This window comes from Salmo salar, unplaced genomic scaffold (genome assembly GCF_905237065.1).
Source record: "Salmo salar unplaced genomic scaffold, Ssal_v3.1, whole genome shotgun sequence".
Lineage (NCBI taxonomy): Eukaryota > Metazoa > Chordata > Actinopteri > Salmoniformes > Salmonidae > Salmo > Salmo salar.
Genome location: NW_025550412.1, coordinates 927,061 through 953,881, shown reverse-complemented (window position 1 = coordinate 953,881; position 26,821 = coordinate 927,061). Strand labels below are relative to the sequence as shown.

The window sequence follows — 26,821 nt, the reverse complement described above, 5'->3', positions numbered from 1 at the left end:
CCATCCTGCTAATACACACACAGCCCCTTACAACTGGCCATCCTGCTAATACACACACAGCCCCTTACAACTGGCCATCCTGCTAATACACACACAGCCCCTTACAACTGGCCATCCTGCTAATACACACACAGCCCCTTACAACTGGCCATCCTGCTAATACACACACAGCCCCTTACAACTGGCCATCCTGCTAATACACACACAGCCCCTTACAACTGGCCATCCTGCTAATACACACACAGCCCCTTACAACTGGCCATCCTGCTAATACACACACAGCCCCTTACAACTGGCCATCCTGCTAATACACACACAGCCCCTTACAACTGGCCATCCTGCTAATACACACACAGCCCCTTACAACTGGCCATCCTGCTAATACACACACAGCCCCTTACAACTGGCCATCCTGCCAATACACACACAGCCCCTTACAACTGGCCATCCTGCTAATACACACACAGCCCCTTACAACTGGCCATCCTGCCAATACACACACAGCCCCTTACAACTGGCCATCCTGCTAATACACACACAGCCCCTTACAACTGGCCATCCTGCTAATACACACACAGCCCCTTACAACTGGCCATCCTGCTAATACACACACAGCCCCTTACAACTGGCCATCCTGCCAATACACACACAGCCCCTTACAACTGGCCATCCTGCTAATACACACACAGCCCCTTACAACTGGCCATCCTGCTAATACACACACAGCCCCTTACAACTGGCCATCCTGCTAATACACACACAGCCCCTTACAACTGGCCATCCTGCTAATACACACACAGCCCCTTACAACTGGCCATCCTGCTAATACACACACAGCCCCTTACAACTGGCCATCCTGCTAATACACACACAGCCCCTTACAACTGGCCATCCTGCTAATACACACACAGCCCCTTACAACTGGCCATCCTGCTAATACACACACAGCCCCTTACAACTGGCCATCCTGCTAATACACACACAGCCCCTTACAACTGGCCATCCTGCTAATACACACACAGCCCCTTACAACTGGCCATCCTGCTAATACACACACAGCCCCTTACAACTGGCCATCCTGCTAATACACACACAGCCCCTTACAACTGGCCATCCTGCTAATACACACACAGCCCCTTACAACTGGCCATCCTGCTAATACACACACAGCCCCTTACAACTGGCCATCCTGCTAATACACACAGCCCCTTACAACTGGCCATCCTGCTAATACACACACAGCCCCTTACAACTGGCCATCCTGCTAATACACACACAGCCCCTTACAACTGGCCATCCTGCTAATACACACACAGCCCCTTACAACTGGCCATCCTAATACACACACAGCCCCTTACAACTGGCCATCCTGCTAATACACACAGCCCCTTACAACTGGCCATCCTGCTAATACACACACAGCCCCTTACAACTGGCCATCCTGCTAATACACACACAGCCCCTTACAACTGGCCATCCTGCTAATACACACACAGCCCCTTACAACTGGCCATCCTGCTAATACACACACAGCCCCTTACAACTGGCCATCCTGCTAATACACACACAGCCCCTTACAACTGGCCATCCTGCTAATACACACAGCCCCTTACAACTGGCCATCCTAATACACACACAGCCCCTTACAACTGGCCATCCTGCTAATACACACACAGCCCCTTACAACTGGCCATCCTAATACACACACAGCCCCTTACAACTGGCCATCCTGCTAATACACACACAGCCCCTTACAACTGGCCATCCTGCTAATACACACACAGCCCCTTACAACTGGCCATCCTGCTAATACACACACAGCCCCTTACAACTGGCCATCCTGCTAATACACACACAGCCCCTTACAACTGGCCATCCTGCTAATACACACACAGCCCCTTACAACTGGCCATCCTGAATACACACACAGCCCCTTACAACTGGCCATCCTGCTAATACACACACAGCCCCTTACAACTGGCCATCCTGCTAATACACACACAGCCCCTTACAACTGGCCATCCTGAATACACACACAGCCCCTTACAACTGGCCATCCTGCTAATACACACACAGCCCCTTACAACTGGCCATCCTGCTAATACACACACAGCCCCTTACAACTGGCCATCCTGCTAATACACACACAGCCCCTTACAACTGGCCATCCTGCTAATACACACACAGCCCCTTACAACTGGCCATCCTAATACACACACAGCCCCTTACAACTGGCCATCCTAATACACACACAGCCCCTTACAACTGGCCATCCTGCTAATACACACACAGCCCCTTACAACTGGCCATCCTGCTAATACACACACAGCCCCTTACAACTGGCCATCCTAATACACACACAGCCCCATGCATGGAGGCACTACACAACATTAACATGTTGGACCTGCCAGTAAAATTCCATCCTTCAGCCAATAGAGGGGCAGGTTGGGTGTAATACCATCCTTCAGCCAATAGAGGGGCAGGTTGGGTGTAAAACCACGCTTCAGCCAATAGAGGGGCAGGTTGGGTGTAATACCATCCTTCAGCCAATAGAGGGGCAGGTTGGGTGTAATACCACGCTTCAGCCAATAGAGGGGCAGGTTGGGTGTAATACCACGCTTCAGCCAATAGAGGGGCAGGTTGGGTGTAATACCACGCTTCAGCCAATAGAGGGGCAGGTTGGGTGTAATACCACGCTTCAGCCAATAGAGGGGCAGGTTGGGTGTAAAAACCATGCTTCAGCCAATAGAGGGGCAGGTTGGGTGTAAAACCATGCTTCAGCCAATAGGGAGGCAGCTCATTACCATCAGAAGAGCTGCTCTACTCTCATTCAGCAAACCCCAGTAAGGAACCAGTTCCCGTCTAGAACCCCCAGTCACGGACCAGTTCCTGTCTAGAACCCCCAGTAACAGACCAGTTCCTGTCTAGAACCCCCAGTAAGGGACCAGTTCCTGTCTAGAACCCCCAGTAACGGACCAGTTCCTGTCTAGAACCCCCAGTAAGGGACCAGTTCCTGTCTAGAACCCCCAGTAAGGGACCAGTTCCTGTCTAGAACCCCCAGTAAGGAACCAGTTCCTGTCTAGAACCCCCAGTAAGGGACCAGTTCCTGTCTAGAACCCCCAGTAAGGGACCAGTTCCTGTCTAGAACCCCCAGTAAGGGACCAGTTCCTGTCTAGAACCCCCAGTAAGGGACCAGTTCCTGTCTAGAACCCCCAGTAAGGGACCAGTTCCTGTCTAGAACCCCCAGTAAGGGACCAGTTCCTGTCTAGAACCCCCCAGTAAGGGACCAGTTCCTGTCTAGAACCCCCAGTAAGGGACCAGTTCCTGTCTAGAACCCCCAGTAAGGGACCAGTTCCTGTCTAGAACCCCCAGTAAGGAACCAGTTCCTGTCTAGAACCCCCAGTAACGGACCAGTTCCTGTCTAGAACCCCCAGTAAGGAACCAGTTCCTGTCTAGAACCCCCAGTAAGGAACCAGTTCCTGTCTAGAACCCCCAGTAACGGACCAGTTCCCGTCTAGAACCCCCAGTAAGGAACCAGTTCCTGTCTAGAACCCCCAGTAACGGACCAGTTCCTGTCTAGAACCCCCAGTAAGGGACCAGTTCCTGTCTAGAACCCCCAGTAAGGAACCAGTTCCTGTCTAGAACCCCCAGTAAGGAACCAGTTCCTGTTTAGAACCCCCAGTAAGGAACCAGTTCCTGTCTAGAACCCCCAGTAAGGAACCAGTTCCTGTTTAGAACCCCCAGTCACGGACCAGTTCCCGTCTAGAACCCCCAGTAAGGGACCAGTTCCTGTCTAGAACCCCCAGTCACGGACCAGTTCCTGTCTAGAACCCCCAGTAAGGGACCAGTTCCTGTCTAGAACCCCCAGTAAGGAACCAGTTCCTGTCTAGAACCCCCAGTAAGGGACCAGTTCCTGTCTAGAACCCCCAGTAAGGAACCAGTTCCTGTCTAGAACCCCCAGTAAGGGACCAGTTCCTGTCTAGAACCCCCAGTAACGGACCAGTTCCTGTCTAGAACCCCCAGTAAGGAACCAGTTCCTGTCTAGAACCCCCAGTAAGGAACCAGTTCCTGTCTAGAACCCCCAGTAAGGAACCAGTTCCTGTCTAGAACCCCCAGTAAGGGACCAGTTCCTGTTTAGAACCCCCAGTAAGGGACCAGTTCCTGTTTAGAACCCCCAGTAAGGGACCAGTTCCTGTTTAGAACCCCCAGTAACAGAGCAGTTCCTGTCTAGAACCCCCAGTAACAGACCAGTTCCTGTTTAGAACCCCCAGTAACAGACCAGTTCCTGTTTAGAACCCCCAGTAAGGGACCAGTTCCTGTTTAGAACCCCCAGTAAGGGACCAGTTCCTGTTTAGAACCCCCAGTAACAGACCAGTTCCTGTTTAGAACCCCCAGTAACAGACCAGTTCCTGTCTAGAACCCCCAGTAACGGACCAGTTCCTGTTTAGAACCCCCAGTAACGGACCAGTTCCTGTCTAGAACCCCCAGTAACGGACCAGTTCCTGTCTAGAACCCCCAGTAACGGACCAGTTCCTGTTTAGAACCCCCAGTAACGGACCAGTTCCTGTTTAGAACCCCCAGTAACAGACCAGTTCCTGTTTAGAACCCCCAGTAACGGACCAGTTCCTGTTTAGAACCCCCAGTAACGGACCAGTTCCTGTTTAGAACATACACATTGGTCGACTTCCTACCCGACAAGATGCGCAGGCGTTGCATTGCGCCAACCAACAGGCTGCGTGCCACATCATCGACTGAGCCGTCGCCCATCAGATGGTATACATTATATAATGTGTTTAAATGCCTCTCTGAGCGTTGTAATAGTCTTCCCTGTGGCTCAGTTGGTAGAGCATGGCGTCTGCAACTGGATAAGAGCTTCTGCTAAATAACTAAAATGTAAAATGTAAAAAAAAATGTCATATCTGCCATGTAGTCTGGATGGAAATCTAAAAACATGTTCCGGAAGGCACAGCAGTGTTCTAGAATAGTGGATCGTTGGATTTCATTCTTTTCGAAATCTCAGAGGAGCTCAAGAAATGTATCTAACTGTAAACACAATTTGTTTTTTAATAGAAGACGCCCCAGATCCGCGTTGGTTGGTCATTTTAGGGAGGTGCACGGTCGTGTCTCAGAGACAACGGTACACCGAGCTATCGCGTGCTCTGGACTGAATTAGACTTGAGGAGAGGGTTGATTTCTTACCTTGATGTTGAGGAGTGTTGGTGTTCCAGGGGTCAGACTGTCCGACAACCCCAAGTTGTCATCCGAGACAAACACCTGGTTCCTTCCCTCATCATCCTCCTCCTCCTCCTCCTCCTCCTGCAACAGGGCAGAATGGTCACTCTCATCTTCAGCCATCTCTTCCTCCTCTTCCTCCTCCTCTTCTTCAGTCTGGGTACTTTGGGAAGTTTTTGATCGGCAGTCTCCATCCCTCACCGCACTCTCATTGGCTGCTACCTCCACGTGGGCGCCAGGTCCAAACGGTTCCGAAGGGCAGGACTCCTCCGCTATGGTCACTATAGAAACGCTGACCACCTCTCCCTCTTCCTCCTCTCGACAAATTAACTCCTCATCTCCCTTTCTCCTTTCTTCCTGCAAGGAGGATGAAGAAGAGATGGAGGATATTGAGGAAGAGAGGGTGGAAGCGGAGGAGGGGGTGCCGGCTAGCATCATTACCCCAATAGAGTCTATCCTTCCTGGACATGACGTAGCTTTGTTATCACCCTTGGTCACTGGATCCTGCTTCATCTCCAGACTAGACTACTGTCCTACCGTCTTCAGATGGGAGAAGAGAGCTGGGCCATCCTGGTCGATAAAACTGGGACAAGGTAAGAGAGAAGGGGTGTTTAGAGATTTTAAAAAGTACTCCATAAACCCCATCAACACTACTCTCATCTTCAGACTTGATAACTGGAGACATGAACATCCCAGATGTAATAAAAGTAGAGGAAATGGGGGCAGGAAGTTGTTCCCCTGCACCTACACACGTGTGATCTGACCAGGAGATATTGGGGTAATGCACCTACACACGTGTGATCTGACCAGGAGATATTGGGGTAATGCACCTACACACGAGTGGTCTGACCAGGAGATATTGGGGTAATGCACCTACACACGAGTGGTCTGACCAGGAGATATTGGGGTAATGCACCTACACACGAGTGGTCTGACCAGGAGATATTGGGGTAATGCACCTACACACGAGTGATCTGACCAGGAGATATTGGGGTAATGCACCTACACACGAGTGATCTGACCAGGAGATATTGGGGTAATGCACCTACACACGAGTGGTCTGACCAGGAGATATTGGGGTAATGCACCTACACACGAGTGGTCTGACCAGGAGATATTGGGGTAATGCACCTACACACGAGTGGTCTGACCAGGAGATATTGGGGTAATGCACCTACACACGAGTGGTCTGACCAGGAGATATTGGGGTAATGCACCTACACACGAGTGGTCTGACCAGGAGATATTGGGGTAATGCACCTACACACGAGTGGTCTGACCAGGAGATATTGGGGTAATGCACCTACACACGAGTGGTCTGACCAGGAGATATTGGGGTAATGCACCTACGCACGTCTGTGTGTGTGTGTGTGGGGGGGGTTGCATGTTGTTTCCCACGCGTTGAAAAACAACAAACAAATACCATGCGTTAGACTGTGTGACGTTAGCTTGCGATGTGTTGTATAAAATGCATAAAACAGTCTAACATCTGGTATAAGTCTAAGCTTAAAAGTTGAGGTTAAACAGTGCATTGTGAAGTTACCGCTTCTCTTTAAAACACAGATAGCTACTTAGCTCGCCAAGCAATACGTGGACACTTTGCTTACTCGTGTATACCATCTAAACACACAAGTAAACTCACCTTCACCGAAACAGATGGTCGTTGTTGCTAAAATACAGTGGCGTTTTATCCAGTCTTCGCACTCGAAATAAATCTGATTTTGGCAACCCTTTTTTCCCCCCCCCACCACGTAAAATACACTAACAACCGTTCATCAGACGGCGAAGGACATGGAGTCTACAGAGAAACATAAACCGCTCAAATAGGTCGGAGAAAGAGGCACTTGTCAGTCTCTTTCATCTTCTGCAAGAGAAACCCAAAGGGGTTGTCGTGCTGTGATGACGTCGTGTTCTCTCTCTCTCTCTCTCTCTCTCTCTCTGGCGCCTTGTTATGACACATTCCACAAGGTGGGAGGTTTTTATGAAGCTTGGCAAACTATTAGAAATCAATAAAATATATTAAAACGTATCTAGGATCTGATATGACAGACGTCATGGTTATCTGGTTATAAACTTACACAGACAAGCTTATATTGTATTTACTTCGCCACCATGGCCTTTTTATTGCCTTTACCTCCCTTATCTCACCTCATTTGCTCACATTGTATATAGACTTATTTTTCCTACTGTATTATTGTTTTACTCCATGTGTAACTCTGTGTTGTTGTATGTTGTCAAACTGCTTTGCTTTATCTTGGCCAGGTCGCAATTGTAAATGAGAACTTGTTCTTAACTTGCCTACCTGGTTAAATAAAGGTGAAAAAAAAAATATTGACATGAAAAACTTTATTTGGAAGAATATTGAATTAATCACACTCTCTCACATTCAGAAGTCTCATACCATTATGACCTAGTATAAAAAAACGCAAGTCACTGTGTGAGAGATAGAGAGCAGCATTGGAGAGAGGAATGAGCTGTTTTTAAAATTATTATTTACAAAATGTAACAAACAAATATGGACAAACTATAATACAAAATCTGTTTTAAGAATTATTTGAATATGTTTCTGTTGAAAACCAGATTCTTAGAAAAGCCCCTTGTGAAAAACACATCGTTGGGGCCGGATGGGGCCACAGTGTCTTCTGATCCCTCCTGTCTCAGCCTCCAGTATTTATGCTGCAGTAGTTTATGTGTCGTGGGGCTAGGGTCAGTCTGTTACATCTGGAGTATTTCTCTTGTCTTATCCGGTGTCCTGTGTGTATTTAAATATGCTCTCTCTAATTCTCTCTTTCTCTCTTTCTGTCTTTCTCTCGGAGGACCTGAGCCCTAGGACCATGCCTCAAGACTACCTGGTATGATGACTCCTTGCTGTCCCCAGTCCACCTGGCCGTGCTGCTGCTCCAGTTTCAACTGTTCTGCCTGCGGCTATGGAACCCTGACCTGTTCACCGGACGTGCTTGTTGCACCCTCGACAACTACTATGATTATTATTATTTGACCATGCTGGTCATTTATGAACATTTTAACATCTTGACCATGTTCTGTTATAATATCCACCCTGCACAGCCAGAAGAGGACTGGCCACCCCTCATAGCCTGGTTCCTCTCTAGGTTTCTTCCTAGGTTTTTGGCCTTTCTAGGGAGTTTTTCCTAGGGAGTTTTTCCTAGCCACCGTGCTTCTTTCACATGCTTTGCTTGCTGTTTGGGGTTTTAGGCTGGGTTTCTGTACAGCACTTTGAGAATATCAGCTGATGTACGAAGGGCTATATAAAAATAAATTTGATTTGATTTGATCGTCTGAAATGGCACAGCAGGTAGCCTAGTGGTTAGAGCTGGTAGCCTGGTGGTTAGAGTCTAGTGGTTAGAGCAGGTAGTCTAGTGGTTAGAGCAGGTAGCCTAGTGGTTAGAGCAGGTAGCCTAGTGGTTAGAGCCTAGTGGTTAGAGCAGGTAGCCTAGTGGTTAGAGCAGGTAGCCTAGTGGTTAGAGCCTAGTGGTTAGAGCAGGTAGTCTAGTGGTTAGAGCAGGTAGCCTAGTGGTTAGAGCAGGTAGTCTAGTGGTTAGAGCAGCTAGCCTAGTTGTTAGAGCTGGTAGTCTAGTGGTTAGAGCCTAGTGGTTGGAGCAGGTAGCCTAGTGGTTAGAGCAGGTAGCCTAGAGGTTAGAGCAGGTAGCCTAGTGGTTAGAGCAATTAGCCTAGTGGTTAGAACAGGTAGCCTAGTGGTTAGAGCAGCTAGCCTAGTGGTTAGAGCAGGTAGTCTAGTGGTTAGAGCAGGTAGCCTAGTGGTTAGAGCAGGTAGCCTAGTGGTTAGAGCAGGTAGTCTAGTGGTTAGAGCCTAGTGGTTAGAGCAGGTAGCCTAGTGGTTAGAGCAGGTAGCCTAGTGGTTAGAACAGGTAACCTAGTTGTTAGAGCAGCTAGCCTGGTGGTTAGAGCTGGTAGCCTATTGGTTAGAGCCTAGTGGTTAGAGCAGCTAGCCTAGTGGTTAGAACAGGTAACCTAGTGGTTAGAGCCTAGTGGTTAGAGCAGGTAGCCTAGTGGTTAGAGCTGGTAGCCTAGTGGTTAGAGCCTAGTGGTTAGAGCAGGTAACCTAGTGGTTAGAGCAGGTAGCCTGGTGGTTAGAGCAGGTAGTCTAGTGGTTAGAGCAGGTAGCCTAGTGGTTAGAGCGGGTAGCCTAGTGGTTAGAGCAGGTAGCCTAGTGGTTAGAGCCTAGTGGTTAGAGCAGGTAGCCTAGTGGTTAGAGCAGGGAGCCTAGTGGTTAGAGCAGGGAGCCTAGTGGTTAGAGCAGGTAGCCTGGTGGTTAGAGCAGGTAGTCTAGTGGTTAGAGCAGGTAGCCTAGTGGTTAGAGCTGGTAGCCTAGTGGTTAGAGCCTAGTGGTTAGAGCAGGTAGCCTAGTGGTTAGAGCAAGTAGCCTAGTGGTTAGAGCAGGTAGCCTAGTGGTTAGAGCAGGTAGCCTAGTGGTTAGAGCAGGTAGCCTAGTGGTTAGAGCAGGTAGCCTAGTGGTTAGAGCGTTGGACTAGTAACCTAAAGGTTGCTGGATCAAATCCCCGAGCTGACAAAGTAGAAAAAGGCATTCTGCCCCTGAACAAGGAAGGTAAGGCAGGTAACTCAGTCGGCCGTCATTGACTTGCCGAGGTTAAATATATATCTCTTTTAGGCACTATCTTTGAACAGGGCGCCATTTCACACACAGACAACGTCTCTAAACAAGTGGTTAAAGTGTACACGTTTATTCATTGTATCATTAATCAAATATACAAAAAAAACGATATAGCCAGGTCCCAGATCAGTTTGTGCTTCAGCCAACATGTCCTGGGCCTGTATTCATAAAGCATCTCCGAGGAGGAGTGCTGATCTAGAATCAGGTTAGTATTTTAGATCACGATGGCCTGCGTTTACACAGGCATCCCAATTCTGATCTATTTGGCAATAATTGGTCTTTTGACTGGGCAAAATATCAGAATTGGGCTGCCTGTTTTTAATGCAGCCAATGAATAAGATGATATAAACAAACGGGGGGACCTGATCCCAGATCAGCACTCCTACTAGGAGAGGCTTTATGAATACAGGCCCGGGACATGACAGTTGATAAATCAGGGGACTTGGTCTAATACAAACAAACAAATTTGGGAACAGGCTTTACAGAAAACACAGCTAGATCAAACTTACTCATGGATCTGTCCCAAATGGACCCCTATTCCCTACATTGTGCACTATAGCCCTATGGGCCCTGGATAAAGGTGAATAAAGGTGAATATAAAGTGAATAGAGGGCTATTTGGGACGTAGAAAGGTTTCTTTCATACAATGACAACATTATAAGATAGAGATAGATAAATCACGATCACAAAAATACAAATCTAGACTTAATTTACATCTTTAAAAAGTCCTTTAATTCTATTTCTATAAATTTTGAAAGACTCGACCCTGTAGATCTGGAGAACATAAGATAATTGATGTGACATGTAGTTTGTATTGGAACTAGGCCGGGGAAAAGGAAGCAAGGAAATATGTTGTGAGTATTGGAACTAGGCCGGGGAAAAGGAAGTATGTCGTCTGTATTGGAACTAGGCCAGAGAAAAGGAAGTATGTTGTCGGTATTGGAACTAGGCCTCTATCTCCAGGTGGGTTTCAGTGCTTTACTGAAGTCTCTGTAGTGGGTGGACTTGTCAGAGAAACTGCTGCTGTTTTTACCTGCATGCCCTTTAGGCTGCGCCAGCGAGTCAGGGAGGGTCTGTGGGGGCAGGGAGTTGGGGATCGGGGCGCGGAGGGGTCCCTTGATACTTTGTGTTCTCCTGATGGGGTTGTCTGTGCCTGGGGGGCCCGCGGGGGTCACCCTGTGGTGTCTCAACGACCCCGCCCGGCTGAGGGGTGACGGTCCGGGAGAGGGGACAGGGGAGGAACGGGGGGAGTTTTTAGAAGGGGTGAGGGTACTCCCCGGGGGGGCGAGAGCGGTCCGTCTGAAAGAGGAAGCGGCCGTGTTTCTGGCAAATCCAGGGAGGGGGGTGGGGTTGGAGACGCCTCCACGGTGGGAGGGGGTCGAGGGGGCACTGAGGCTGTTACCTCCTCCACCCTCCGCTATTGGAACAGCCCCACCGGCGGCAGCGAGGGCTCGGAGGGTGGAGCGGCACATCTTTTCCTCTGGAGGCGGTCTGGGGGCGACGGGGCGGAGAGGCTTTCGGACGGACGGCTTCCTCTGGAGGGTGGAAGGTTGGGGTTGGTCTCGGGCACTGCCGTGGACACCCGTGGTGGTCACGGCCTTGGGGTCGTCGACCTGGAGGCTATTGCGACGGGGTGTGGCGGAGCTCCTCTCTGCCCGTCTAAGAGAGCGGTTGGCTGGGCTAGAGGTGGTGGTGGTGGTGGTGGTCCGTGGACCAGAGCTCTGGTGACCAGGGGGTTTCTCCACCTGTTTACCCGGGATCGAGCCACGTCGACTGGCCTTGAAGATAGGGACCACACGCCTCATGCCCTGGTTCTCTGAGGAGTTGAGGGTGCGGATGACAGTTTTTCGCCCGCTGGTGGTGGTGGTGGTGGTCGAGGCGGGTCTGGAAGGCTTAGAGACCTGGCTGGTCTTGGGATTCGTACCCTGGGCTGACCTATCAGAGGCACCAGCGGTGACTGACGCAGGCAGCTCATTGGTTGAGGTAGACACTGCTGGAACCGATGACTCATCGGAGGAGACAGGCACTGACTGGTCAGTGGTGGACACAGGCACTGAGTACTCATTTGTGGGTTGAGATTCTGAAGGCATGCTATTGGCTGGGGACTCAGCCATAGAAGAAGCGGATACCTGGTGTGTTGGACTCTCAGCCTCGTCAGTGTGCGTGTGGTCGTCACCGCTCTGTGCGTGTGAGGAGAGGTCTATAATAGCTGTGGATGGAGATCGATCAGTCTCTGTCTGAGACACACCCTTCTTCTCCTCTACTTCACCCACAGGAGGCTCCTCATTCACTATCCCTGCAGCCACCATCCTACTATTCCCATCCACCTCTTCCTCCCTCTGTTCCCACCCCTCAGAACGCCCTTGGGAATTCTTCTGTGTATCCGTGAGGTTAGAGTCCCTGGGAATGTCCTTCTCCAGGTCTGTGTCGGTGACGACATCTCCCAGGTCGTGACCGTGTGGGGTCAAGACGAGGTCGAACGCTTGTAGCTTAGGAACCAGATTGTGTCGTTCAAGGTTGGCGGTCAGACTACTGGGTTGTTTCTGGTTGTTGTCAGGGTCAGTGGTCCGGTTCAGGTCTGTGCCAGGTTTGTGGTCTGTGGTTGCTGTCTGAGGGCTGTGATTTGAGTTGACGCCAGGTTGAGGTTTATGGTGACTGTACCTCGGACCTAAGGAGGTGGGTATAGAGGAAGGTGAGTGTGGACCAGGCCAGTCTACCTGAGGGTGCTGATTCTGGGGTTGAGTGTGACCCGCAGGTCCCTGGGTCTGAAGCCGGTTCAGAGGGGAGATGTTTGGACTCCTCAGCCCAGTTTCAGGTGACCTCATGGGGGAGGAATCCCGCTGCTCGGCCCCCCTCCACAGTCGGCGCCCGGGATTCGGTGACCCCCCTACGACCTTAACGTCAGAGGTGATGCCTAGAGTTAGCAGGCTAGTCAGCTGACGGTCAGCCGCTGCAGATGCAGAACCGCGAGAACGGCGGACGCTTCCGGAACGCCCCAGTGCATTCTTGGGGCTGTGCGGCGAGCATGGGCGGGACTTGAGAAGCTCGATGAGCCCTTCCTCCTGGGAAAGAGCCACCTCTATGTCCGTCTCGCTGCTGCTGCGCATTCCGAAGACCCCGCCCACCTCCTCTCCGCCCGCCCACGAGTGGCGTTTCTCCTCGAGCTCCTGTATCCGACGACGAGACACCTCCTTCAGCTCACGCTCCAGGTTGTCCTAGAGAGCAGAGAGGGGAACGATATGACATTTGAAATGTCTTTATTCTTTTTGGAACTTTTTGTGAGTGTAATGTTTACCGTTCATTTTTTTTATTGTTTATTTCACTTTTGTTTATTATCTATTACACTTGCTTTGGTAATGTTAACATATGTTTCCCATGCTAATAAAGCCCCTTAAACTGAAATGTAATTGAAATTGGGAGAGAGAGAGAGACGGGAGAGAGGGGGAGCGGTAGCGAGAGGTAGAGAGAGACGGGAGAGAGGGGGAGCGGTAGTGAGAGGTAGAGAGAGAGAGAGACGGGAGAGAGGGGGAGCGGTAGTGAGAGGTAGAGAGAGAGAGAGACGGGAGAGAGGGGGAGCGGTAGTGAGAGGTAGAGAGAGAGAGAGACGGGAGAGAGGGGGAGCGGTAGCGAGAGGTAGAGAGAGAGAGAGAGAGACAGGAGAGAGGGGGAGCGGTAGGGAGAGGTAGAGAGAGAGAGAGACGGGAGAGAGGGGGGAGCGGTAGTGAGAGGTAGAGAGAGAGAGAGAGCGGGAGAGAGGGGGAGCGGTAGTGAGAGGTAGAGAGAGAGAGACGGGAGAGAGGGGGAGCGGTAGCGAGAGGTAGAGAGAGACGGGAGAGAGGGGGAGTGGTAGTGAGAGGTAGAGAGAGAGAGAGACAGGAGAGAGGGGGAGCGGTAGCGAGAGGTAGAGAGAGACGGGAGAGAGGGGGAGCGGTAGTGAGAGGTAGAGAGAGAGAGAGAGACGGGAGAGAGGGGGAGCGGTAGTGAGAGGTAGAGAGAGAGAGACGGGAGAGAGGGGGAGCGGTAGCGAGAGGTAGAGAGAGACGGGAGAGAGGGGGAGCGGTAGCGAGAGGTAGAGAGAGACGGGAGAGAGGGGGAGCGGTAGCGAGAGGTAGAGAGAGAGAGAGAGACGGGAGAGAGGGGGAGCGGTGGCGAGAGGTAGAGAGAGAGAGACGGGAGAGAGGGGGAGTGGTAGTGAGAGGTAGAGGTAGAGAGAGACGGGAGAGAGGGGGAGCGGTAGTGAGAGGTAGAGAGAGAGAGACAGGAGAGAGGGGGAGCGGTAGTGAGAGGTAGAGAGAGAGAGACGGGAGAGAGGGGGAGTGGTAGTGAGAGGTAGAGAGAGAGAGAGACAGGAGAGAGGGGGAGCGGTAGCGAGAGGTAGAGAGAGACGGGAGAGAGGGGGAGCGGTAGTGAGAGGTAGAGAGAGAGAGAGACGGGAGAGAGGGGGAGCGGTAGCGAGAGGTAGAGAGAGAGAGACGGGAGAGAGGGGGAGCGGTAGGGAGAGGTAGAGAGAGAGAGACGGGAGAGAGGGGGAGAGAGAGACGGGAGAGGTAGAGAGAGACAGACAGAACAGTGTAAAAGTATTTACAGGTGTAATAACACTTGTTGAACACCAGGGGGAGTAACAGTACACATTTAGTAGCAGAGACACAGTCCAAAGGTTTTAACATTATTTAACTGTAACAGCTTGTTTGTATATTCACAGTGAGGTAACCTTGACGATGGTCTAGTACCTTGACATCCAGTTTTGATTTATTCTGGTCTTCCAGACTAACAGGGCGATGGTCTCGTACCTTGACATCCAGTTTTGATTTATTCTGGTCTTCCAGACTAACAGGGCGATGGTCTCGTACCTTGACTGCTTTCTGGAATTTCAGGCAGAAGTCTTGGAACACTTTGAAACACTCGTCCAGCCTGAAGGACTCTCTGTCTTCGCAGAAGAAGTCGATCAGATTGTTCCCTTCGTTCCTTAACTCCTGTCTCTGCCTTCGCAACTCAACCAGGGCTGCTGTCGAATTCTAGGAGAGGAAGAGGATGCACACAAGTTACTACACACACACACACACACACACACTTGTTACTACACACACACACACACACACACACTGTTGTTACTACACACACACACTCTGTTACTACACACACACACACACACAGACACACACACACACACACACACACACACACACACGTTACTACTACACACACGTTACACACACTAAAGTCGTGACCCACTCAGCCTACTATACTCGTACAGACACTTACTTACACTCAAATACAATCCCTGACATCTCTCTCTCTGTGTCCCTGACCTCTCCTCTCTCTGTGTCCCTGTCCTCTCTCTCTCTCTGTCTCCCTGTCCTCTCTCTCTCTCTGTGTCCCTGTCTTCTCTCTCTCTCTGTGTCCCTGACCTCTCTCTCTCTCTGTCTCCCTGTCCTCTCTCTCTCTGTCTCCCTGTCCTCTCTCTCTCTCTGTGTCCCTGTCCTCTCTCTCTCTGTGTCCCTGTCCTCTCTCTCTCTGTCTGCCTGTCCTCTCTCTCTCTCTGTGTCCCTGTCCTCTCTCTCTCTCTGTCTCCCTGTCCTCTCTCTCTCTGTCTCCCTGTCCTCTCTCTCTCTGTCTCCCTGTCCTCTCTCTCTCTGTCTCCCTGTCCTCTCTCTCTCTCTGTGTCCCTGTCCTCTCTCTCTCTGTGTCCCTGTCCTCTCTCTCTCTCTGTCTCCCTGTCCTCTCTCTCTCTCTGTCTCCCTGTCCTCTCTCTCTCTCTGTCTCCCTGTCCTCTCTCTCTCTCTGTCTCCCTGTCCTCTCTCTCTCTGTGTCCCTGTCCTCTCTCTCTCTCTGTCTCCCTGTCCTCTCTCTCTCTGTGTCCCTGTCCTCTCTCTCTCTCTGTCCCTGTCCTCTCTCTCTCTCTGTGTCCCTGTCCTCTCTCTCTCTCTGTCTCCCTGTCCTCTCTCTCTCTCTGTCCTCTCTCTCTCTCTGTCCTCTCTCTCTCTGTGTCCCTGTCCTCTCTCTCCGTGTCCCTGTCCTCTCTCTCCGTGTCCCTGTCCTCTCTCTCTCTCTGTCCTCTCTCTCTGTGTCCCTGTCCTCTCTCTCCGTGTCCCTGTCCTCTCTCTCCATGTCTGACCTGTAGGAACTGGTCCAGCTGCAGCAGCAGCTCTGTCTCTCCCTGGATGCTCTCCTCTACTGAGCATATACGAGACGACAGCGACTGGAACTCTGCATCTACGTTCTCCACCGATATCCTGGAGGGAAAGGGTGAAAGGTCACAGGGCAAAGAAGGTTCACGGTAGCAGTGAGTCACTATGTCACGATAATGATTACTGAAGTCAGATCAGCCTTACAGTATATATAGTGTAGTATTATTGACCAGGGCCCTTACAGTATATATAGTGTAGTACTATTGACCAGAGCCCTATGGTCTTACAGTATATATAGTGTAGTAGTATTTACTAGAGCCCTTACAGTATATATAGTGTAGTACTATTGACCAGAGCCCAGCCTGTATATATAGTGTAGTACTATTGACCAGAGCCCTTACAGTATATATAGTGTAGTACTATTGACCAGAGCCCAGCCTGTATATATAGTGTAGTATTATTGACCAGAGCCCAGCCTGTATATATAGTGTAGTACTATTGACCAGAGCCCTGCCAGTATATATAGTGTAGTACTATTGACCAGAGCCCAGCCTGTAGATATAGTGTAGTACTATTGACCAGAGCCCAGCCTGTATATATAGTGTAGTACTATTGACCAGAGCCCAGCCAGTATATATAGTGTAGTATTATTGACCAGAGCCCAGCCTGTATATATAGTGTAGTACTATTGACCAGAGCCCAGCCTGTATATATAGTGTAGTACTATTGACCAGAGCCCAGCCTGTATATATAGTGTAGTACTATTGACCAGAGCCCAGCCTGTATATATAGTGTAGTACTATTGACCAGAGCCCTTACAGTATATATAGTGTAGTACTATTGACCAGAGCCCAGCCTGTATATATAGTGTAGTACTATTGACCAGAGCCCAGCCTGTATATATAGTGTAGTACTATTGACCAGAGCCCAGCCTGTATATATAGTGTAGTACTATTGACCAGAGCCCTTACAGTATATATAGTGTAGTACTATTGACCAGAGCCCAGCCTGTATATATAGTGTAGTACTATTGACCAGAGCCCTTACAGTATATATAGTGTAGTACTATTGACCAGAGCCCAGCCTGTATATATAGTGTAGTACTATTGACCAGAGCCCAGCCTGTATATATAGTGTAGTACTATTGACCAGAGCCCTTACAGTATATATAGTGTAGTACTATTGACCAGAGCCCAGCCTGTATATATAGTGTAGTACTATTGACCAGAGCCCTTACAGTATATATAGTGTAGTACTATTGACCAGAGCCCAGCCAGTATATATAGTGTAGTACTATTGACCAGAGCCCAGCCTGTATATATAGTGTAGTACTATTGACCAGAGCCCAGCCTGTATATATAGTGTAGTACTATTGACCAGAGCCCTTACAGTATATATAGTGTAGTACTATTGACCAGAGCCCAGCCTGTATATATAGTGTAGTACTATTGACCAGAGCCCAGCCTGTATATATAGTGTAGTTCTATTGACCAGAGCCCAGCCTGTATATATAGTGTAGTATTATTGACCAGAGCCCAGCCAGTATATATAGTGTAGTACTATTGACCAGAGCCCAGCCAGTATATATAGTGTAGTACTATTGACCAGAGCCCTTACAGTATATATAGTGTAGTACTATTGACCAGAGCCCAGCCAGTATATATAGTGTAGTACTATTGACCAGAGCCCAGCCAGTATATATAGTGTAGTACTATTGACCAGAGCCCAGCCTGTATATATAGTGTAGTATTATTGACCAGAGCCCAGCCTGTATATATAGTGTAGTATTATTGACCAGAGCCCTTACAGTATATATAGTGTAGTACTATTGACCAGAGCCCAGCCTGTATATATAGTGTAGTACTATTGATCAGAGCCCAGCCTGTATATATAGTGTAGTACTATTGACCAGAGCCCTGCCAGTATATATAGTGTAGTACTATTGACCAGAGCCCAGCCTGTATATATAGTGTAGTACTATTGACCAGAGCCCTGCCAGTATATATAGTGTAGTACTATTGACCAGAGCCCAGCCTGTATATATAGTGTAGTACTATTGACCAGAGCCCTTACAGTATATATAGTGTAGTACTATTGACCAGAGCCCAGCCAGTATATATAGTGTAGTTCTATTGACCAGAGCCCAGCCTGTATATATAGTGTAGTACTATTGACCAGAGCCCAGCCTGTATATATAGTGTAGTACTATTGACCAGAGCCCTTACAGTATATATAGTGTAGTACTATTGACCAGAGCCCAGCCTGTATATATAGTGTAGTACTATTGACCAGAGCCCAGCCTGTATATATAGTGTAGTTCTATTGACCAGAGCCCAGCCTGTATATATAGTGTAGTACTATTGACCAGAGCCCAGCCAGTATATATAGTGTAGTACTATTGACCAGAGCCCAGCCAGTATATATAGTGTAGTTCTATTGACCAGAGCCCTTACAGTATATATAGTGTAGTACTATTGACCAGAGCCCAGCCAGTATATATAGTGTAGTACTATTGACCAGAGCCCAGCCAGTATATATAGTGTAGTACTATTGACCAGAGCCCAGCCTGTATATATAGTGTAGTATTATTGACCAGAGCCCAGCCTGTATATATAGTGTAGTACTATTGACCAGAGCCCTTACAGTATATATAGTGTAGTACTATTGACCAGAGCCCAGCCTGTATATATAGTGTAGTACTATTGACCAGAGCCCAGCCTGTATATATAGTGTAGTACTATTGACCAGAGCCCTGCCAGTATATATAGTGTAGTACTATTGACCAGAGCCCAGCCTGTATATATAGTGTAGTACTATTGACCAGAGCCCTGCCAGTATATATAGTGTAGTACTATTGACCAGAGCCCAGCCTGTATATATAGTGTAGTACTATTGACCAGAGCCCAGCCTGTAGATATAGTGTAGTTCTATTGACCAGAGCCCAGCCTGTATATATAGTGTAGTACTATTGACCAGAGCCCAGCCTGTATATATAGTGTAGTTCTATTGACCAGAGCCCTTACAGTATATATAGTGTAGTTCTATTGACCAGAGCCCAGCCTGTATATATAGTGTAGTCCTATTGACCAGAGCCCAGCCAGTATATATAGTGTAGTACTATTGACCAGAGCCCAGCCAGTATATATAGTGTAGTACTATTGACCAGAGCCCAGCCTGTATATATAGTGTAGTACTATTGACCAGAGCCCAGCCTGTATATATAGTGTAGTTCTATTGACCAGAGCCCAGCCTGTATATATAGTGTAGTACTATTGACCAGAGCCCAGCCAGTATATATAGTGTAGTACTATTGACCAGAGCCCAGCCAGTATATATAGTGTAGTACTATTGACCAGAGCCCAGCCTGTATATATAGTGTAGTACTATTGACCAGAGCCCAGCCAGTATATATAGTGTTGTTCTATTGACCAGAGCCCAGCCTGTATATATAGTGTAGTTCTATTGACCAGAGCCCAGCCTGTATATATAGTGTAGTTCTATTGACCAGAGCCCAGCCAGTATATATAGTGTAGTTCTATTGACCAGAGCCCAGCCTGTATATATAGTGTAGTTCTATTGACCAGAGCCCAGCCTGTATATATAGTGTAGTATTATTGACCAGAGCCCAGCCTGTATATATAGTGTAGTTCTATTGACCAGAGCCCAGCCTGTATATATAGTGTAGTTCTATTGACCAGAGCCCTTCCAGTATATATAGTGTAGTTCTATTGACCAGAGCCCAGCCAGTATATATAGTGTAGTATTATTGTGCCTGTGTCTCACCGTGCTGCATACTGGACATGCTGAAGTTTTCCAGGAAACTCTAGAAGTTTATCATCCTTCTTCTGTGCTTCCTAAGAGGACCAGAAAGGACCAGGTCATCCCACAGAGACAGACAGGCAGATAGACAGATAAGCAGACAGACCGGCAGATAAGCAGATAGACAGGCAGATAAGCAGACAGACAGACAGATAAGCAGATAGACAGGCAGATAGACAGACAAACAGGCAGATAGACAGACAAACAGGCAGATAGACAGACAGACAGACAGACAGACAGGCAGATAGACAGACAGACAAACAGGCAGATAGACAGACAGACAAACAGGCAGATAGACAGACAAACAGGCAGATAGACAGACAAACAGACAGACAGACAGACAGACAGACAGACAGACAGACAGACAGACAGACAGACAGACAGACAGACAGACACCTCTCCTCTCCTCACCAGAGCTACAAAGTGCAGCAGGTTCATGCCAGGTTTGTTGGCCTTGGTGTCAGCCAGAGACAGGAGAGAGGACAGCTTGAAACCCACAGCATTACCAGCATAACCACCCTGTAGACACAATCAAATCAGTCAACACTTTAGACAGAGCCCTTTGGTGGAGTCACACACAAACACTCTCTCTCTCTCTCTCTCTGACTCACAGTGTTGAGGATGTTTCCAGCCTGTAGCACCAGGTGTAGGATGGCATGAAGCTCCTCACAGACCAGGAGCTCTACAGAGAGATACTGTTAATATATCACTGAAACTAGCACAGTAAACACACCAAAAGCCCTTCATTTAAATATATAGTGTTACAGGAAGCCAGAGAGAGTGATGGAGGAGAAAGAAAGACAGAGAGAAAAAGAGAGAGAGAGAGATAAAGAAAGGAGACAGACATTAAACTGCTCTCAGCATGACACAGGAAGAGAATTAACGGAGAGAAAAGGAGAGAGAAGAGAGGGAGTGGATACTTCCATTTATCCATTTGCTGAAGCATCCCACCAGTGCTTATCTGTTAGTGTAGGTCCATGAACATGATATTTATATCAGAAAGCTGTTTTCTGGGGAGACTAATATGACACTACTGTTCATCCTCAAATACCTTCACATCTTTCACTTCTGATAGCACTCCTATAGTATTATAACAATAATAAACCATAATAACACTAACCATCATCATAATAACAAGAATAATAACAACCACAATAATAATAACAACCACAATAATAATAACAACAATAATAATAACAACAATAAATAATAACAACAATAATAATAATAACAATAACAATAATAAACCATAATAACACTAACCATCATCATAATAACAACAACAACAAGAATAATAACAACCACAATAATAATAACAACCACAATAATAATAACAACAATAAATAATAACAACAATAATAATAATAACAATAACAATAATAAACCATAATAACACTAACCATCATAATAATAATAACAAGAATAATAACAACCACAATAATAATAACAACCACAATAATAATAACAACAATAAATAATAACAATAATAAACCATAATAACACTAACCATCATAATAATAACAACCACAATAATAATAACAACCACAATAATAATAACAACAATAAATAATAACAACAACAATAATAATAACAATAACAATAATAACAATAACAATAATAAACCATAATAACACTAACCATCATAATAATAACAACCACAATAATAATAACAACCACAATAATAATAACAACCACAATAATAATAACAACAATAAATAATAACAACAACAATAATAATAACAATAACAATAATAACAATAACAATAATAAACCATAATAACACTAACCATCATCATAATAATAATACCCATGATAATAATAATAATATGAATAATACCCATGATATTAACAATAATACCCATGATAATAACAATAATACCCATGATATTAATAATAATACCCATGATAATAACAATATGAATAATACCCATAATAATAACAATAATATGAATAATACCCATGATAATAACAATAATACCCATGATATTAATAATAATACCCATGATAATAATAATAATATGAATAATACCCATGATAATAACAATAATACCCATGATAATAACAATAATATGAATAATACCCATAATAATAACAATAATATGAATAATACCCATGATAATAACAATAATATGAATAATACCCATGATAATAATAATAATATGAATAATACCCATGATAATAACAATAATACCCATGATAATAATAATAATATGAATAATACCCATGATAATAATAATAATAATATGAATAATACCCATGATAATAACAATAATATGAATAATACCCATGATAATAACAATAATATGAATAATACCCATGATAATAACAATAATACCCATGATAATAACAATAATAATAATAATACCCATGATAATAATATGAATAATACCCATGATAATAATAATAATATGAATAATACCCATGATAATAATATGAATAATACCCATGATAATAATAATAATATGAATAATACCCATGATAATAATAATAATATGAATAATACCCATGATAATAATAATAATATGAATAATACCCATGATAATAATAATAATATGAATAATACCCATGATAATAATAATAATATGAATAATACCCATGATAATAATAATAATATGAATAATACCCATGATAATAATATGAATAATACCCATGATAATAATAATAATATGAATAATACCCATGATAATAATAATAATATGAATAATACCCATGATAATAATAATAATATGAATAATACCCATGATAATAATAATAATATGAATAATACCCATGATAATAATAATAACCTGCCCTTTAGAGGAGGTTATGGTGGTTTTAGTGGGATTTAGGGAGGAGAGGGACCTCACCTTTTGTGGCGGTTCGTAGGACAGCGATGTCGCGACTCATGTTCTCACAGGCTGGGGGAAACTCTTCTCTCAGTACCATGGCCTTGATACGCACCCCAAAACTACACACACACACACACACACACACACACACACACACACACACACTTGGCTTTTGCATAATAGTTCAATAGTGAATGGCATGTTAATCGATCAGAAAGTAGGGTCCAGACTGGGGCTAGGGTCAGGTCACTAAATGCCATGACCTCTCACCTGGGCACTTGGGTGAGCAGGAACATGAAGGAATCGGCCAATGAGAGTTTAGAGGGATCGCCTCGGAACGCTTTAAGTTTCTTCACCTGAGAGGAAGAGACAGGGACATAGAATCAACATAGTGTGTGTGTGTGTGTGTGTGTGTGTGTGTTTGCCGTGCTGTGTGTGTGTGTGTGTGTGTGTGTGTGTGTGTGTGTGTGTGTGTGTGTGTGTGTGTGTGTGTGTGTGTGTGTGTGTGTGTGTCTCACCTCTTCAGTCTCAGGTAGTAGTTTGAGCAGCTCTTTAAGAAGCTCCGCTCCGTATGAATGACTGTTGCCATAGCGAATATCCTCTATTATGTCCTGGTTGGACCTGGAACAGACACAGTCAGGATTTAATATTTCTTTATTTAACCTTTATTTAACTAGGCAAGTCAAAGGATGGATTGATGAAAGTTCTAGAACCCTTCTCTCTAAACCCAGAAAGTTCTAGAACCCTTCTCTCTAAACCCAGAAAGTTCTAGAACCCTTCTCTCTAAACCCAGAAAGTTCTAGAACCCTTCTCTCTAAACCCAGAATGAAAGTTCTAGAACCCTTCTCTCTAAACCCAGAATGAAAGTTCTAGAACCCTTCTCTCTAAACCCAGAATGAAAGTTCTAGAACCCTTCTCTCTAAACCCAGAAAGAAAGTTCTAGAACCTCTCAAAACCATTTTCTCTCTGTCTCTTCAGTTTTAATAACTGGGATTTTTCCCACAATACCTCAGCTGGGTCTCCCTGCAATTATAAAGCGGGTACTCCCTCCGTACCAGGAAACCGAACCACAGTTTAATCCAGTCAACACAACAAAGACTGCAGATTGGCTAAGAGTGGCTAACTTCTGTAGGATTACAACTGAGAGAGGGGGAAAGACATGAAAAGAGGAGAGAGGAGGGGAGAGAGGGAAGGGAAAGGAGGGGAGATGAGAGAGGGGAGGGGGAGAGAGGTGGGAGAGAGGGTGGGTGGGGGGGGTCAAACCTATGTTTTAGTCAGACAGATGGCTGCTTATGTAGCAAAATGCTTTGATTGGTCAAGGGAGGGGAAAAAGAGGTGTTTGATCTCAACACTGAACCTGCATGAAAGTCGTCGTGTCACAAACTCACACCACACGTGTGGATAGAATCTGGGGAGAGACAAGACCGGACGCATCACCCTCATATATCACCCTCATATATCACCCATATCTCACCCTCATATCACCCTCATATCTCACCCATATCTCACCCATATCGCACCCTCATATCTCACCCATATCTCACCCATATCTCACCCTCATATCTCACCCATATATCACCCATATCTCACCCTCATATCACCCTCATATATCACCCTCATATATCACCCATATCTCACCCTCATATATCACCCATATATCACCCATATCTCTCCCTCATATATCACCCTCATATCTCACCCATATCTCACCCTCATATCACCCTCATATATCACCCTCATATCTCACCCTCATATCACCCTCATATCTCACCCATATATCACCCATATCTCACCCTCATATATCACCCTCATATATCACCCATATCTCACCCTCATATCACCCTCATATCTCACTCATATATCACCCATATCTCTCCCTCATATATCACCCTCATATATCTCCCTCATATCTCTCCCTCATATCTCTCCCTCATATCTCACCCTCATATCTCTCCCTTATATCTCACCCTCATATCTCACCCTCATATCTCACCCTCATATCTCTCCCTCATATCTCACCCTCACATCTCACCCTCATATCTCTCCCTCATATCTCACCCTCATATCTCACCCTCATATATGACCCTCATATATGACCCTCATATCTCTCCCTCATATATCACCCTCATATATGACCCTCATATATGACCCTCATATCTCACCCTCATATCTCACCCTCATATCTCACCCTCATATATGACCCTCATATATCACCCTCATATCTCTCCCTCATATCTCTCCCTGTGTGTTGTGTTGTGGCAGCAGAGAGCGTTAACTGGTGGTATAGGCTATTGACGCAGTCAACACAAACTGGAAAGTACTCTGCATTCTTCTCCAAACACCAACTCATCCAACGTGTGTGTGTGTGTGTGTGTGTGTGTGTGTGTGTGTGCAGTCTAAAGCCTTGTCGAAGTGACTCAAATCCTATTAGTTCGCCGATTCGATTTGAATCTGTTCTTTTTCCTGCAGTCTGAACAGCCAAAAAGCATATGGAATCGGATATTTCAAGCCACCTTTCAAACCACCTTCGTAGGTGGTTTGAAGTCTGATACAAAAATCTGATTTCTGACCATGTGACTTGTCTGAATGGTCAAATCTGATTTATTTGCCCTCCAGTAGTTTAGCATTTGTTGTTTGCTAGCTACTCTGTTAACAGTTTGACAAGAACATGTGGTAACTAACTAGCATGTTTAACTGTTTACAAATGACTGAATGTGCTTAAATACTTATTTCCCTCATTAAAATGTAAATCATTATATAACATTTTTGACATGCGTTTTTCTGGATTTTTTTGTTGTTATTCTGTCTCTCACTGTTCAAATAAAACTACTATTAAAATTATACACTGATCCTTTCTTTGTCAGTGGGCAAACGTACAAAATCAGCAGGGGATCAAATACTTTTTCCCCTCACTGTATAGACACAATGCATTCGGAAAGTATTCAGACCCCTTCACTTTTTCCACATTTTGTTACGTTACAGACTTATTCTAAAATTGATTAAATGTTTTCCTTTATCTACACACAATAACACATAATGACAAAGCAAAAACAGTTTTTAGAAATTTTTGTAAAAGTATTAAAAACTAAAGATCTGAACTACCTTATTTACTTAAGTATTCAGACCCTTTACTATGAGACTCTAAATTGAGCTCAGGTGCATCCTGTTCCCATTGATCATCATTGAGATGTTTCTACAACTTGATTGGAGTCCACCTGTGGTAAATTCTATTGATGGGACATGATTTGGAAAGGCACACACCTGTCTATATAAGGTCCCACATTTGACAGAGCAAAAACCAAGCCATGAGGTCGAAGGAATTGAGCTCAGAGAGCTCGAGGCACAGATCCGGGGAAGGGTACCAAAACATTTCTGCAACATTGAAGGTCCCCAAGAACACAGTGGCCTCCATCATTCTTAAATGGAAGAAGTTTGGAACCACTAAGACTCTTCCTAGAGCTGGCCGCCCGGCCAAACTGGAAGCCACTCCTCAGTAAAAGGCACATGACAGCCTGCTTGGAGTTTGCCAAAAGGCACCGAAAGACTCCAGACCATGAGAAACAAGATTCTCTGGTCTGATGAAACCAAGATTGAACTCTTTGGTCTGAATGCCAAGCGTCACGTCTGGAGGAAACCTGGCACCATCCCTATGATGAAGCATGGTGGTGGCAGCATCATTTTGTGGGGATGTTTTTCAGCGGAAGGGACCGGGAGACCAGTCAGGATTGAGGGAAAAATGAACGGAGCAAAGTACAGGGAGATCCTTGATGAAAACCTGCTCCAGAGCGCTCAGGACCTCAGACTGGGGTGAAGGTTCACCTTGCGTCATTATGGGGCACAGAGTCATTATGGGGTACAGAGTCATTATGGGGTATTGAGTCATTATGGGGTATAGAGTCATTATGGGGCACTGAGTCATTATGGGGTATTGTGTCATTATGGGGTACAGAGTCATTATGGGGTATTGAGTCATTATGGGGTATAGAGTCATTATGGGGTACAGAGTCATTATGGGGCACAGAGTCATTATGGGGCACAGAGTCATTATGGGGTATAGAGTCATTATGGGGTAGTGAGTCATTATGGGGTAGTGAGTCATTATGGGGTAGTGAGTCATTATGGGGCTCTGAGTCATTATGGGGTATTGAGTCATTATGGGGTAT

At 46.1% G+C, this 26,821-nt stretch overlaps 2 protein-coding genes across 5 annotated transcripts in view; both read right to left on the bottom strand.

Moving 5' to 3' along the window:
* Window positions 1-7,140, bottom strand: part of LOC106596576 (F-box/WD repeat-containing protein 7) — an 84,345-nt gene extending 77,205 nt beyond the window's left edge. The window contains exons 1-3 of one of the 2 annotated variants that reach the window (XM_045713748.1): window positions 6,875-7,140; window positions 5,674-5,815; window positions 5,200-5,589 (exon numbers count right to left, since the gene is read on the bottom strand). In XM_045713748.1, coding sequence (XP_045569704.1) covers window positions 5,200-5,589; window positions 5,674-5,745 — 462 coding nt within the window. In that variant the 5' untranslated portion in view covers window positions 5,746-5,815; window positions 6,875-7,140. Of the gene's footprint in view, window positions 1-5,199; window positions 5,816-6,874 lie in introns of both variants that reach the window. The other variant, XM_045713747.1, reaches the window with a different exon arrangement.
* Window positions 7,141-9,937: 2,797 nt separating this feature from the next.
* LOC106578213 (FH2 domain-containing protein 1) overlaps window positions 9,938-26,821 on the bottom strand; it is a 53,902-nt gene continuing 37,018 nt past the window's right edge. For all 3 annotated transcript variants that reach the window (XM_045713761.1, XM_045713759.1, XM_045713760.1), the window contains exons 5-13: window positions 23,177-23,279; window positions 22,929-23,014; window positions 22,677-22,777; window positions 20,442-20,512; window positions 20,242-20,349; window positions 19,795-19,865; window positions 15,999-16,116; window positions 14,734-14,898; window positions 9,938-13,098 (exon numbers count right to left, since the gene is read on the bottom strand). In XM_045713761.1, coding sequence (XP_045569717.1) covers window positions 10,837-13,098; window positions 14,734-14,898; window positions 15,999-16,116; window positions 19,795-19,865; window positions 20,242-20,349; window positions 20,442-20,512; window positions 22,677-22,777; window positions 22,929-23,014; window positions 23,177-23,279 — 3,085 coding nt within the window. In that variant the 3' untranslated portion in view covers window positions 9,938-10,836. The remainder of the gene's footprint in view (window positions 13,099-14,733; window positions 14,899-15,998; window positions 16,117-19,794; window positions 19,866-20,241; window positions 20,350-20,441; window positions 20,513-22,676; window positions 22,778-22,928; window positions 23,015-23,176; window positions 23,280-26,821) is intronic.